The 15,938-nt window shown below is 50.5% G+C and overlaps 1 protein-coding gene across 1 annotated transcript; it reads right to left on the bottom strand.

The window, feature by feature from the left end:
* Positions 1-2,084: 2,084 nt before the first annotated feature.
* Positions 2,085-4,249, bottom strand: MAA_03424 (uncharacterized protein; the record flags this gene model as incomplete). Its single annotated transcript, XM_007821422.1, has 4 exons — positions 2,085-2,857; positions 2,942-3,172; positions 3,236-3,965; positions 4,034-4,249. The coding sequence occupies 4 exons, from the start codon at positions 4,247-4,249 to the stop codon at positions 2,085-2,087; spliced, it is 1,950 nt and encodes a 649-aa protein (XP_007819613.1).
* Positions 4,250-15,938: the final 11,689 nt, after the last annotated feature.

The raw sequence follows: 15,938 nt of genomic DNA, 5'->3' as shown, positions 1-15,938 counted from the left end.
CTTGGTACTAATGTAGTAGTACGAGGACGCAGTTGTAGATTATATGCTCCGCACTCCGCATCCGCCTTGGAATACCCGTCCCTGGGGGCCGGCTGCTGCAATGGACGCATGTACATACACAACTCATATCCGGACCGTCCCGGTACTTGTCTCCTCAGACTCTGCTCCACCTCGACCAACATGTGCTTCTCCTACTACCGGTGACACGTCAATGAGCATCTTGGTCCGCCACAGGACTGGCAGGACATGGTATGTGTAGAATGGGAAGACTTGGCTATTGCGTATCGTTGCTGACATGGTCATGGTGGACCACAATCTTCCTCTCTCTTTCTCTCGCCCTTTATACTTGTCCTCGCTCACTCATTCGCTCCGGGAGTCCATCATCACAACGAAACCACAGAGTTGGGGGCATTGCTCCGCAACAAATATGTCAGTGCTCACCATTAAATCCTATCCTAGTCTCGTTCTTCCGACACTCCTGCCAACAGCCCGAACAGCTCTGCTTCCTTGGCCCGAGCCAACCCAGACCCTCGTGCTGACTGGTCGGGATACGAGCATCATTGTCTCGTCTCGTCTCGTGGCATAGTAAATACGGAGCACTGTATATTCGCCTTCCTCCTTCATCTCTCACCTTCAGCTCGGCTCATCCAAACGCCATCCAAATCCCGCTCCTCTGGTCTGAGATTCTGCCTTGGGACGCGCCTGTGCCATCCCAACCTAGATTACAGCCCCCCGCTGTCCAAGTCTTGTTGACCTGACAGCTTCCCACCTAGTTGTCTTTGCACGCCCCTTTGTTTCCAAGGATCTCTCCCGAGGTCCCACGCGCTAAGCTCACAAGCCCGATGCGCCTCGCATAAACATAAAAACAGTAGGACGTTCAGTCATGGTAGCGTAAGAAATGCCCGTAAGAAACCAAAAAACCGCTCCACCCACAATAACACCGTGTCACATATATACATCCAAGAGTGCAAGCAAGACAGGTAACAAGGAGGTAATGTAACTCAAGTCCGTAACTCAAGCCCCGACTGAGAACCATGTAACGTTCATGTCAGGGCTATGCATGAGCCCATGAAATGTATTGGAACAGCATTCTGTCTTGAGACCATACAACCCATGGCAGACAGTTGCTGGCGAGGGAGCGTTATGAAAGTCTCGTCTCGTAGACTCGCCAGGCACTTGCCCTTGGCCTCCGTCCAGACACTCGCTAGCCGTAAGAAACGCTTACAATCTTCTCCAAGGACAAATACCATGAGCCGTAGACGCAAAGGAATCAAAAACAGTTGCTAAACACGCTGCGCCGGAGAAAGAACCGCTTGCTGCGCTAAACAGACTGCCACGCCCCTCCGTCTTCGGAACGGATACTATGGGCAACTAGCTTCGCCGCCTTTTTCTCCTCGCGCCAAGTCATCAGGGTGCAGCAACAGGTAAATCATTACCGTGTAACAAACGTGCCTGAGCCCAATATCCGTCCGAAACGGAATCATGTATCCATTCAAACGCCATGGCCCAAGGCAACAAAGATACCAATTGCGCTGCTGTGGATTCTCTTCTTCTCAGGAAGTAAAAATAAAATTGTGCCATATTCTTCAAAATTAAAACCAAATGATCAAAATGCCTTCCGCCAACCTTTTTCTCTTGCGGTATATCACAGCCCCTTATATATCAACACATCGTACCCAATCGAAGTTACTAGAGCATTCGCCGTCAAACCACGTCACTCCAGTAACAACGATCCATATTCCTCGAAAAGCGCCGGGGAATATATCCAGAGGTAAACCTTGCTCGCCAAGAGATAATAGTAGTGGTAGTAATCCTGTGGCTTGAATCATGCCGGCCCAACTCTCTCTCCACGGTCCACGTACTAGATGGGCTGCTTTATGCAATATAGTTCTTCCCCTGCCAAATTATCTTGCTCGAGGTTGGGTGACAATTGCTGTGGTAGGATGCCTAATAGAAGGGCAATCGCTTCATGATTGCGCTGAACGAAACTCTTTTTGGCACTTCTTGTTTTATTTGTGTCCGCCGTAGTGTATATGCCTGATGCCTTTGGCATAGTGGTATGAAGTTGCCATCTCTTGCTCATATTATTGCATTTGGTTTCTGGAAACACCGTCTACCACTTGGGTGATGACTCGCAGCCCGCTTCTACCGTCGTTGGGAACATAGTACCCTTGGGATTGATTAACCGGGGGATGAGGCATATCTCCTGTTCGGAATATCGGGGGCCCGTTTGCCTCATACTCTGGTCGTGGAGATCCTTCAAATGAGCCCCCTATAAATGGCGTATTGGGATTCATGGGAACTCCTTGGCCTATATAGGGGGGTTGCTGAGGATTGCCCTGAGTAGGGGTGTATGCATACATTGAACCTTGCCCTGGGCCAGTTGACCCAGGCTGAGGCTGTTGCCATTGCTGAGCATACATGTTGCTACCTCCTGGGCTAGCGTATTCGCTGAAGACTGACGGCCGCCGGCTGGTATCGTGGGGGCTGGTCACCATGTCCAGGGCTAAGGGCCCGCTAGGGGCAGTGACCGAGGTTTGATCTGTGACGGTGATGCCGTTGCTGTCCATGAAGGTATGTGGCTGAGACGGTATGTCTGCCGGTAACATGCTGGGATTGAAGGAATGCCCTCGGACGGGTAGTTCACCGGTGAACGGGCCATGGCCACCGTGCAATGTTTGTGCTGAGCCAGGACCAGTCGTTGGCGTTTGGACCGCGCAGTGATGCTGCGTGTTGGCCTTGGGACGCTGCAATTCATGATCCTCCTCATCCTTGGGAAAATTTCCGTCTTCGTTTTCGGAGGCATAGTTCTCAGGAAGCTTATCTTCCGCCATCACATACACTTCGGTGGATCCGTCTAGTGGATTGTGTTAATGCCTGGCTCAATACAAATGACAACTGGAACTGCTCATAGCGCTGCGGGCACTGTTAGTGGGCTTACCAATCTCGCCGTTCTTGAAACGTTCTTCTTGCCTGGCCATCTTGAAAATCTCAGTTAAATACGGTTTTTTCTTGGCGTTGGTGTCGTTGTCCATGAAGAATGATGATAGGGCTTCAGCAGTTGTTTCTTCTAACTTCTTCACATTGAGGCCAAGTTTTTGAATATCGTTATGCTGTCTGCCATTGGGCTCAATTACAAGCCTCAATATATGCGCCAGTAGATGGACTCGTTCTATAGCCATGTGAGCTTTTAATGAAATTTGCCTTGCTGGTCAAGGACGAAATACAAACACACCTCGTTTATATAAATGATCCGGCTCCTTGTGCCTGACCTTGTCGTCTTTTGTAGGGCCCCATGGCTTTGGCCACCAATCTGGGGCCTTTTCGTCGCTGCCTGTGTATGGATGTGTTGATTGTTTCTTGGGCTCTACAGCCTTAACCCATGCCTTGGCTATCAACTTGCACGCAGTCTGTTGACAGTTCTTGAACCGTTGTTCGTAGAAGTTCCATACTGCATCACCATCACCAACTTTGATTCCTTTTCGTGATGATACCGTCATCGGCACATCGTCGTCGTCGTTGATTGGGTGGCGGGGTCGAGGTCGCTTGCGTCCAGATCGTGTAGGCCCTTCCAAATCATCAAAAATAGAGCTGCGACGTCGATCCGAGGGTCGCATACGTCCAAAACTACCACTTCTGCTAAAAGAGGCATCCTCGAGTTGCAGTCCATTATCCAATATGGGATCAGCGCCTACAAGAAAAGAGGATGGTGTATGATCAGCATCAAGCCAGTGTGGCGCATCCCTCAACTTTTGCCAGGTAGCATATATTTTGATCTTACCAGAATGAACTCGAGCCATGACCTGTTGAAATTTGCCTTTGTCAAAAAACTGGCCAATCGTGATTGCGTCTAGCTTCTGAGGTGGGCTGAGATATGTCATCGGCTCTCCATCTTCACTCATAACGGCAACGAAGTATTGCTTTCCAGCAATCCCACACTGTGAACGGAGCGCCTCGGGAATTGCCTGTATAGATTCAAGTCGTCATGTTAGCGATATTCACGACTCCAGGGAATATTCTACACGGGCCTCACCATTGGGGGTTGACGTCGGTGCAAGTCATACGGCTCTTGATAGCGACTGTCCCCTGGATCGAGGCCGTAGCGGTCTTGGAGGAAAGAATCAGGTCGTTGTACTGCATCGGCAACATATCTCTCCTGCGAGAATGAGGCATGCCTTGTGGTAGGAGGAAAACATGGCTGGAACGACGGCTGGCGTGGGAACTCGTCCCGCGGGAGGGGTCGAACCATGTTTGGGTAATGAATGGGAGTCCGGCAGAGGGGCTCGAGCCGTCAGTAAAACTGAGCAGTCGTCACAACAAATCAGCCAGCCTTGGTACGTCAGCGATAAACCACAGGAGTAACTGATAAATGGCCGTTCTATGTTAAGGAGTTAGCGGCGCGACGATTAATGTAGTTACGACACGTCGAACAGTGTTCGCCTTACATGTTTGGTGCAACGATGGCAGAGAGCAATCCGGCGAGGCGATGGATGGCTGTCAATTGTACTCCGAAACCAACAAGTTCAAGAGCTCAGTGTCTTTGACAGTACACAACAATTGGACAGGGTATTGGCAGACCCATTTATCGCATGTCGTGCAAAGGTTGGCGTGATGTTCGGGTCCTAAGCTCAATGTGATTGAAGTATTTGTCGTGTCGACGACCAAGGATGCCAGTCGTGTTCAGTAAATGTCGTGTAACATTTGACAAGAATTAACTCGAAATGAATGCCAGTGAGAGTACCAGAGAAACAGGTAGTATTGAGGGTTGGACAGGTCGTTGTTCTGTCTGGGGAATGCCGCGTGAAGACGATTTTGATCGTGCCTGATACCTCAGAGTCTGTTGTCTGAAAACAACTAGTGCCTCGAGTTATAGAACGACCGCCTCGCTTGAATATGATGACTTCAATATTTCATGATCGTTTGAAACCCGGCGACATAGAGGGACCTGGACGTTACGTCTGGGTGTGATGCTCAGTTTAGTCTGATCAGACAGCAATGGCGATTGTCCGAAGAGGAGCGGCACTGTAGATGTGATCCAGATGATCGGGAAGACTCGTATAAGACAATCTTTGCCGTTTGGGTGAATAAGGGCTGTAGAACAAATGGCAGCAAGGGTTTCGAAATGAGTAGTCGGTGTGAGCTGACCTGCAGGTCGGGGTTCACGATGTCGACGCAGTCACTATCACAACCTGAGGCTCTATGTGGCGCAGATAGGAAAGAGTTTCAAGGTATCCCTGTGTTTAGATAGAACGCTCACGATTAGAGGTAGTTTCTCGGCAACGTGACAAAAGCTCCGTGCGTCGTTGATATGACATGAATATCCAGGCCGTTTGAGATGGACTTGTGGTAGGCGGATCCTGCTTGTTGAATGTGAGGACCAGGTAAACAGAGCAGCATGGGCTCGACCAAGACGATCAAGTGAAATAAGTAAGAAAGGGAGAGGAAAGAATGTCGAGTAAAGTTTGGGGTGGAATGGCTGATAACGAGATGGGTGGTAGAAGGGTGGGTTAGCACCAGACGGCCGGTATTCGTACAATATGGGTTGGTCCTGAGCTGGGAGTGTGCAATGTATGAATGATGAGACCCCCCGCACTGGAAAATGTCTCTGCTCTCTTCCAGCTCTCCTACTCACTGACAATTCTGACTGATAGTTTCCGTCACAATGCCTCGGCCAAGGCCAACTACGGACAACTTGGGAGCGAGGAGGTCTGCCACTGGTGGGCGAGGAGCTAGAAGTTTACCGCAACAAGCTCAAGAAAGCATTCAATATGGCAGAGGAGTACGGAGTACGGAGTAAGTAAGTTGGGGAGAAATTTGGAGGGAGAACGATCGAGTGAAGCGGTGGCACCGACCAGCCCTTGTGCGTTCAATATAGCTAAACCGGGGGGACAGCTAGAGGGTAGCCAACTGGTACGCGACACCTAGAGCTGGAACAATCTTTCTTCGTTCTGAACAACTGTGGGTGGCACCCTTGGGTTATGATCATGGCGAGGACCAATAACGTACACCAAGTATGATGGGTGCCAGGGTTCTCACAGGTAGCGAACCCCTGTTATGCTGCCCTGGTGGAGGCGCTGAACAGAATGGGCGAAGAGAGGCGAGGGTGTGGCAGAGAGCCCTGAGAGATGTATTGAGAGCGAATACATGCCCAGTACTGTGCTTCATACGGAGTACAGAGCACAGTGAAGTGTACTCCGTACTCCGTATACATCATGTATTACGGCCCTGGCACAAGCCACCTTGAACAGGGCTACTTCCACAGGACCGGGAAACAGGAGTGAGCTCTGAATGGCGCAGGCTTGACCAGCATCCAGTAACGGCATCTGAACGGCATCGCACCGCACCGCCAAGGTCTGTGTACTATAGCTCAGGGAGGTGGTGTGGTGCGGGACGAGCCAGTCGAGAGAGCATTCTTTTGGGGTGTAGGGCGAGGGGAGACCGGACACACAGGCAAGGTATGCGGCAAGGACCCTGTCAACAGCCCTGGCCACATCCGTCCAAGACGCTCAAGCCTACCTAGGAATGGAGGGGAGGATGGGGCCAGGGTGGCAGCACCGTGAAGACGGAGGGGGTGTGGTAAGACAAGCGCCTCGAAGAGCTGGAGCTGTTTGGAGATCTGTCTGTTTTGGGACCAACGGCTAGCGGACATGGGACAAGGCGCCGCCGATTGTGAAAGGGACCAAGACGACGTCGCCAGGCGTGGGTGGCTTCCTGTTGGCGTCCTGCTGGTGAGAGGCGGCAAGCGGCCGCAACGCCCGTCGGTGGAGGAATTGGCCAGTGATGTTCCCTCCTGATAAAGACTGTTGGTGCTCCATACGAATTACAATATATCCTGCCATCATTAAGAAGTCTCGGATGGCGCATGGTGACATATGCATTTGATCCCGACTTGCCAATGCCAACTGCCGGTGACCAGCATCCGCACCAGCACTAGCGGCAACGGTAAACGTTTAGATAATGTAACATGGCGGAGGGCCTTTCCGTGTGGGATACTATGTCATGAAGAACACATTTGTGGGATATGCAACTGTCCCTTGAGGAAGCGAGGGAGAAGAATGTCTAGCAGGCGGATGAACACTGAGTAGTTGTTTCCGTGATTGATAAGAGGCACCTAACCAGGCTTGGAGAAAAGGCAGTTGTCGACCAAGCGTCGGATGTTAATGTCCAGGCAGCATTTTTGCAACTTGATGGGGAAATTCCCACAGTGAGATCGAAGTAGACGGCTCTGAGAGGACAACCAAGTCTACGCGGCATGTAGACAGAGTTGTATTCACGAGTACGGCCAATAAGTAGATGATGTAAACTGATCCACGAAGTAGCCCGCATTCATACTAGGTTTCGAATAGAATGCTTTTGCGTTGTCCGATGGTTGTGATTGTGATGAATGGCCGCATACCGAGCGCGGCATACCCAATGATGACGAATATACTGAGTATTCTGCAGTCTCTCCAAGAGTACCATTGATACGTCGAATCACACGACGAGCCTCTTCGATATGCACATGGGCCGAATAGGTGCCGGCAAGGTTAAGCGTTTTGGGTTCAGGCAAACAAGACCAAAACAGACTAACAACCATATATCAGGCCGCATGCCTTTGACAGGAAAGAGGAGACGGTGAACAAGATACCAGCTGGAGAATTCAAACAATCATAGTTCGTGACCGCGGGACCAAATCTCAAGTGCCTGGCCCAAGTGTCAGATGAATTGTCTAGAAGGGATACTCGCTGCACGAACCTTGCTTGGCCGAGAAAGATGAATCTCGACGACAAAAAGATGATGTTTAGTATATCCAGTTTGTCAGTCAAGGCGGAGTATACTCCGGATCATACCCATTGCAGTGGGGTGGGGAAGTAGCGATGACGATGATGGTGGCGACCAAGATTGGCCGGTATTGCTAGGTTCAGATGTCCCAAAATGATGCGGCCACTTCCATCTGCGATACGAAGTAGATGCTCAAGTGCCAGACGTTGCAGAAGTATGCCGCGAGGGATCAGGATCTGCACGATCTGATACCTTTGCTGATTTTACCATCGCTCCTTCCTGTTTTTGCGCCTACTCATCCATGGCTCCAAGTCCCATCCATCCCTTGCCATTGCATTTCTTCCCCTCTCCACTTTTGCACCTCTTCCGCCTCGATCACTCTCTGGGACCAGGATAGCCGGTGCAGTCTTCGACATGCATCCCGAAAATCCTTTTACAATGCATCACGCCTCCAATTGAACTAGATCCGACCCAGAGACAATGCTACGGAGGACCCTGACGGTGATTAGACACCACAGGCCACACATACAAGCCACGCAGGCCTGCATGCCTGCACTAGCATTCGCGTGTTGATGTTGAACTCGATGCTGCCCACCAGATGTACGTGAGGTCTTCGGGGCAGTGCATATGGTATGCACATATGCAGGAAAATACCTCGTTTTCTTCCTTCGTTGGTCCAAATCCAGCCAAGGAGAGTCAACCGGGCATCATAACCGCTTCCCCGCCCCGGTTACCAGGGCCTGTCTGGGGACTATGTATGAGCCATGAATGGCAGCATGGATACGGAGTGCTATGAAGCACTCTTCGTCGGTTGCGAAACAGCGGGTAGAGCTCCAACAGTCAACCGAGAATTGCAGACACAGGCAAAAAGACCGCCAGAAGTTAGAACCAACTCTCTCGGAACGCCCTGTGATCACAGCTTTGGAGACAACAAACAGCCTCACCATGCAGCCAACACAAGAGGGTTGCATCAAACGGGCCCGTTACGGCGTCTTCGCTCATAGCCCGTCCGTTCCACTGGAACGCGCCCACCAAGTTTCTCTCAGGCTTACTTACCACTTTGGCCATGCCCCTGCAACTCGGCAATTGGTGTTGGATTGGAGGTATCCAAGGCATCGGGAATGAGCCGGGGTCTGTCCGCGAGATAGGTAACTGCATACCTGCATTTACAATGCAAGCGGGGGCTGTCATCATCAAGTCAAGAAACAACTTGGGTCCAATCATAAGCGGACACCCCAGTCTGTGTTTATACAACTTCGATCGAAGACCAATATTCCGTATACTACATACATATTGCCCGGAGTAAGTGAAGATACAAAGAACGAGACCACCGCGATGCAGGAAAAGGAATATGATGCGCAAATGGCGTCGTTGTTCAGATATCTAGGGCTTAAGGCTCTAAGGCTCATAGGCCACCCCAACTCCAAACCGGCGGCACACATATTCGAACACACATCACCTATTCTTCATTGTTGTGCTCAGGATAAGAAGATTCAGAGCGAAGTGCTCCATAGTAGCGGTCTTCTTTACGGAGCACTCGCAGTTTCCCTCCCAAGCCTCAAGTGGCTGCTCAGCTGGAGGAACAAGCACCTGTGGAAACAGTCATAGCTCACTCTATGCCCCCATGATAGTAATACCTGAAAGTCTTGCGAATCGTAACTCGCATCTTTGTTTCTATCTTCCCCTTCCCGTTGAATCCCCTTCGTTCCTCTTCGTCTCTCACTCTTCCAGCTCTCAGAAATTAAAGCTCTTGTGTTAATATGATGTCTCACTCTATAGCTCGGCCTGGTCACTGATTACCAGACTACAAAATATGTGACATCTCATGTGCTTGACCATACTCGTTGTTTCGCTGCTGCTACCATTTTGTTCCAAGATGGACAATCGCGGACGGCGAAGAGACTTTGCCAGGTCGCGAGTGAGACAAAGCCCTGCCCAGAGTTGATATACAATACGGGATCATCATCATCTTCGCCTTCACTTCTAGTCTGGTCGCCTACGGATTCTCACATAATGAACGTCAGGATGCGCTCCATTCATGCCTTGAGCATACCACGGCATGTTCATATTTCACAACGGCTCGCGAACTCTGCCACTGTACGATGTCAGGTTGCGCACCACAAAGAAAACCTTCTCGCCAAGGGTTTGATACTAATATAGCGACATATGCTCTATTAATAGCGACTATGTTTCTCACTTTCAATACTGAACCCATCACTGCCGGTTTCTACTGTTGCCTGATATTCATACCTGTCCCCGAAACCAGCATGGGCGAGGTAGCAAGGGAAGGGGGGAAAATCCATCAAATCTACAAGCAGCCAGCTCCCCAGGCGGACCAATAGTCGGATGCTAAAGGCTATCTAACTATTGGTCTCTGCAGGATACGTTTGGCTACAGATATGGAATGATGCTTTATCAGTGTTATCGGCAATGATGATCCCTGCTGCGGTTTGAGGGCGATGGTGTTGACCTGTGTATGCGTCCAGAAAGTTAATATCTTCACTCACCTGAGCACAGAGTTTGGTTCCACAACCTGCCAACCAAATATGGCAAGTTCTGTCATCTCTATGCAACGAAATGAGATGGGTTCTGGCTACCACGAGAATTCGAGATGTTGTTGCAGAAACACTGGGTCTAAGTGAGTGCACACCTATGCTCTCTCTACTCGATAGTAACAATACGCAGATATCCATAATTCGGCTACCCGTCAGCGACTAAGAAAGCGGCTAGTCCACTTAGTTGCCAACGGGTATCCATTGTAACAACAAAGTCGAGACCGGGACCAGACCAATTACCACTTACACCTCTCATCGATGCTAGTAGCGCACAAGCTGTAAACACCCGCAATAGCGCTATTGGCTCAAAGGCTTTTCATGCTCCATCAGTGGATGAACAATTCAGCTCCGCCGGAGAGGTTAGGAGCAGTTTAGTGTCGAGAGCCAGGGTGGTGTTTCTACATAGTACATGTAGTATGTACTTGGCCGTTGCATAGCCGGCCAACCAGATTTCCGAGTTTGCACCCGGGCCACTTGCTCCAATCAATCTTGGGCTAAAATGTTGTCGGACGCGGAACGGCTCGGAGTGCTAGCCTGGCTTAATGTCCCCATACCACTGGGATGCTGAGGGCAGCAGGTCCATCAATGTGCAAGGACAGGTCCACAAGGTAAGGTCGGCGATTTCATTATTCCGGCTTGAACGGAGCAGATTGTTCGTCCGTTGCAGCCACATTGGGACGTAAGAGCTGGATCTTCGGGACCACCAGGTACTCTATACTTCAGAACACCGTGCCATGGCCATGTCGATCGGTTCAGCACGGTGTGGTGATGGAGGTGTGTCGGGGATGGCGAGACGGTGCCAACACCAGCCAGTTCTATATTAGATCCCATCAACCAACCTGCAATGCGGCGTCAGATGACGCCCACAGCATCTAATTTTATCTACTTGGCAGCCCGATTGCGAACAATTTCAACTGTGGAAGGCCATTTCACGAGGGTACATTTCCAAGATGCACAGCAGCGATTCAATGCTCATTCTACCTTATGGAGTACTCCTGTCCTCGGTGCAACGAACGAGACTCGCGAGCAAGGTGCACCCGTAGATGCTGGTCAAACACTTGACATGGCTGGAAAGCATCATGTGGGATCAGAAACCTTGCTACCAAGACTCTCACACAATTGGAGTCAAGGCGTTGGAAAGTCCGAGTTGCCATGTCATCATCCACTTCCGTTCCACAATCTACCAGCCCGAAATGCGCATTGCACATTCAGGTAAAGCCCTTGAATGTTTCCAGTGGCTAATGAATACGCATTTCGTCTCTTCAGAAATTGCGGAAGTGGCCTCGGGCTGTTGGAAGCGGACATGAATTTGCAAATTGGGGTGTCTCACTCAGAAGCTACAACAAAATAAGAAATTATAGATTTCTCGGGGAAACTGCACTACTCAGTCCGATGCAAGCCAGAAGAGTGCTTGGATTCACTAACGTACATAGTCCCATGGCTCCAATGCAGGCCATTTCCGCACCTCCATTGTGGCTGCGGAACGCCTTTCAGCCAACGGACCCATGACGATCAGGGATTTGAATGATGGCACTGGTTGGTAAACGACTGCATGGGACTCCCACATCTCAGATCTAGTCATGCGCTTTGGGTAATGACAGAGCTATTAGCCTGTACGGAGTAATCAGCTCGCAATGTCAAACCAAAAGCGTGATTGATAGCCAGGCTCATCCTGGCCGTGGGCTTATGACCAGTCGGAGCGGCTTCTGAAGCCCCACGATATGCAAGGAGATCTTGGGCTGAGAGGAGGCGTTCAACCGACTGCGATAGAGGGAGTAAATACATACTACTCCGTACATGAAAAAGAAAGAAGAAGAAGAAAAAAAATCAGCCAGGACGGCAATGCCTTTTGGCCGTGGGACCAGGTGTTCGTCATAGGCAATGGCGGTTTGATTGCTGTCACAAAGAAGCCCCCCGAAACATGTTTCAGCTGTTGCATCGCTCAATTTCCCTTGACGGCTCGATATTGACATACATATAACTAATTTGTCTATGGAGACAAGGCTATGTAGGGCATTTCACTCTTGTAGTACGGAGTATTCGCGAATACTACTTCAACTTCAACAAGGATTGCCTACATGAAGAATGGTGCGTGAGCATCCAGAAGCCGGGCATTTTAAAACTGCCATGGACAAGCTTGGGCAGGGATTTGCGGAAATGACATTGGGCAAATGACAACTGCAGGTGCCCCTTTGCCATGAATACGGAATATACTCCGTGTAAGGCTGGAGATGAATACTGCAGCCATACCCGCAGATTCTTACAATTTTTCGTCATCTGTGGACTTTTTATGACGGGCAGACCACTGCAATTTCCCGAGAGCTTTAATATGAGGCTCGTGCTGAGAAACTGCAACGCCTTGATGACAACAACAACAACAACAACAACCACGGACTGCAAAGGACTAGTACTCCATGCGCAACGCCTATGCCCGTTCCGCAATCAGCTCCAATTCCAATACTCGCTGCTTGGGCTGGTCTGGGCTGCCACACATAGAACCGCCTGCGACAGTTATTCCAGACTTCGGTTATGGCTGTGTTGCGTAATACCAGTCGTATATGCTGCCAAACCCCATCCTTCTGCAGTGAGGATGGCTCAATGTACTTGGGTTTGTTCTTCAGGCATTCACATCACCATACTACCCGCGGGGAATTGTATGTATGCGGCTTGACCAACTCTACTGAGTATGGTTCGGTCTACGTCTAATTATTCACTCATCGGCCAGCACTCGTTTCAAATGATGAGAGACAAAGCTATCATCTCGTTTCCAGCACGTACCAAACTGGATCAAAAGGGCACAGGTTGGCCACTGCGGCTAGGCTCCTTCGCTGAACACCCCCCTTTCAAATGGGACTCACCAGTTAAAGCAGAGTGGTAACTCGGTACTGCTAGTATTCCGTATTATAATTTCGAAGCCTCACCGTTCTTGGAATTACCAACAAGCATCTGTTGTGGAGCGTCGGCTGGTCCAAGTTGAAGTCGTGGCATCGTTATTTGGGCTGATTTTACCACGGACAAAATGACGATTCAGTGCGCTGTTATGCATACTCACGCTTGTGGATTTGAAGCCACTCTGTGATTATCGTGGTCCGCACATACTATGTACCATGGACGTTCCGCAGCGACTGCATGTGTACTCCGTACAACCGGCCAAACCAAGTCGGATAACTCAGTCCGATGCACAACATGACCAGGCTCATGATATCCGCCCGCCCAACCGGACAGCGATTCTTTAGTTCACCTCTTTTATCTACAATTTTAGTCGTCATGGCTGGGTTTTGTATATTCACTTTCATTGTGCAGAGTAGCATTTCCGAGGCACTTGTCTGGCCAAACACCGCTCTACAGCATCCTTCTGGCAAAATTGCAGAACAGCCATGTCTCATGCACTCGGGGCACAAAATAACGGAGGTAAGGGGAGGGGGGCGGAAGGAAAAGGCCCCCATTCCCCTCCCTCAGGGCGTTGCCGTGAGGACACCACTTTCAAACATCTGGACCCATATGAAGTTGGAGAAACGCATGTCAGTGGATTAAAACCCGATGCTCCGGTTCTATTGTCAGATGAAGGGGGCCCCAGATGGCCCAAACGCACAAAATCGGACTCGGAGCCTATTGCATTTAAGGCCGCTGACGTTGGTTACTGCCAGTGGAACATGTTGGCCTGCAAAAGGCAACAGTGAAGTCGTGAGGGTCACGTTGGCCGAGGCCATGGTGCTCACTCTCACCCCAGCATCAAGCAAGGATAGTACGACGCCATGTACAGAGTACTCCGTACTCCGCAGCACGAGGTCGAAAACAAGACCAAAATACCACAAGCCACGTTTCGGGCCTGAGACGGGGGACGGGACGGAGCCGGTTCGGTGATCCGGCTATTCAGACAAGGCGGGCACTGTCATGGAACGAATTTCTGATCCCCATGAGGCTTGGATAGCAGTCCGATCCAGGCAGCCGGACGCCTTGGTCAGTCCTGGTCGGTCAATAAACAGTGGCAGAGTGGGCAATAGATTTGTTGGGCCTCTGCCCAGAGGAAGTGCTAGGCAAGAAGAGGACATGCCGGCCGGCGACCAACATGGAGAGAGAATGCGTATGTATATTCTTGGCACTTGCGAAGCACAACGTGGGGAGACGAACCCTTGGCGACATGGACTGAAGAAACTGCTTCTGCAAAGCCGACAAGCCCGCCCCGCGGAAAGCAAAAGCCACACACTTGCTGCCCGTAGTACCGACTTTTATGCTGGCTCTGTTTTTACTCCATCTTCTTTTCTTTTCTTTTCTTTTTTTTTCTCTCTCCTCCCTGTCTCTTGTCCCTGTCAAGGAAAGTCCTTACCTGCATCTTTGTTCCGCCTTCATGCAGGAGATCCAGTACATATGTACAGGCTCCGCCACGAGGAAACCTCCTGCTTTCAATGTTCCTTTTTCCTGCTGGTATACCCGTGTCAGTGGGGACAATGATTCCAAGACGATGGCCCAGGCGCTGCCCGGTGAGGATTCCAACAGGGGCCACGGGGCGGCCTGTGAATCCCCCCTTGGCCCCCTTCTTCCCCGTACCGTCCGAGCCATAGTCTCGTCAATGCTTTTCTCTCTCTCTCTCTCTCTATTTCTCATTTGTCCCTCTGGCCCGGTAAGCTGCATGCCCACTGCGCCATGGTCACCAGGTGGGAGCGCAGGCTGTGGGCGGAGATGAACAAGAACCAAAACGACATCGGGCGTGTCTCGCCTGCCCACCGCGCGCCGTGGCACCGTCACACAAAGAAGCTTATCTGATGGGCAAGTCGGGGCGACAATTTCCGAAGACGGGTGCGTCGTCACCAAAGTCGTGGGTGGCACAAGAGTAAATCACGGCAACCCGCGTGCCAATCCAGAACAAAAGGCGTCCTCGTAATCTTGGTATCCCCAATGCGTTCCCCCCCCCCTTTTCCCCTTTCTCCCCTTGTGCGGGAATGCTACCATCTCGATGCCGAGTGATGTGTATTGTGCGTCAGCTTGCCTCACGCATGTAGGGACAGAAAAAAGGGTCTTACAGAGACGGCATTACATCAGTGATGCGGTCAATGAAGGTTGTTCTAATTGAGATATTTGCCCGCAGATGCCCTCCTGTACTCTGTACGCTCCGCATTCAATGGCGACGTGGTAGAGAGCCTATGGGGTCAATATACACCGTGTCTGTGTCATCAGTGACTGCAAATAACTAGAAACGGTACAATCGCGTCGACCTTTGTCACGGCGTGCATCTGGTCAAGTGTCTATTGTAAATGCAATTCGTTGCAGCACTGTACCTTGCCCGCCGTCACGGCCATTTCCTCGCTCTGAACCCCCTTTCCATCTCAGCTTCGTTCCCTGGCATTGCCCGCCATTTTACCCAGCTGCTTCTCAGTCCGCGGCGCAAGCATCATGCACACAGTCCTAGGTCACACAATGAAATCTCGTCGCTAAAGTCATTTTCCATCATCGTGTAGCATTCATGCCCAACGGACATCCTTCTTTGTATACCCATTGACAATTTATAATGCTGACCTGCAAATGTACACCCTCCCAATTCTTATTCCAACGTACATACATGATATAATCGCCAAGGCTAAAATAAAAACACTTTTTATTCTGTACATCTTTCCTCTTTTATAT

Source organism: Metarhizium robertsii (genome assembly GCF_000187425.2).
Source record: "Metarhizium robertsii ARSEF 23 chromosome Unknown MAA_Scf_3, whole genome shotgun sequence".
NCBI classification, from domain to species: Eukaryota; Fungi; Ascomycota; class Sordariomycetes; order Hypocreales; family Clavicipitaceae; genus Metarhizium; species Metarhizium robertsii.
Note: the sequence above shows the minus strand (reverse complement) of the source record. Positions and strands in the feature narration are given on the sequence as shown.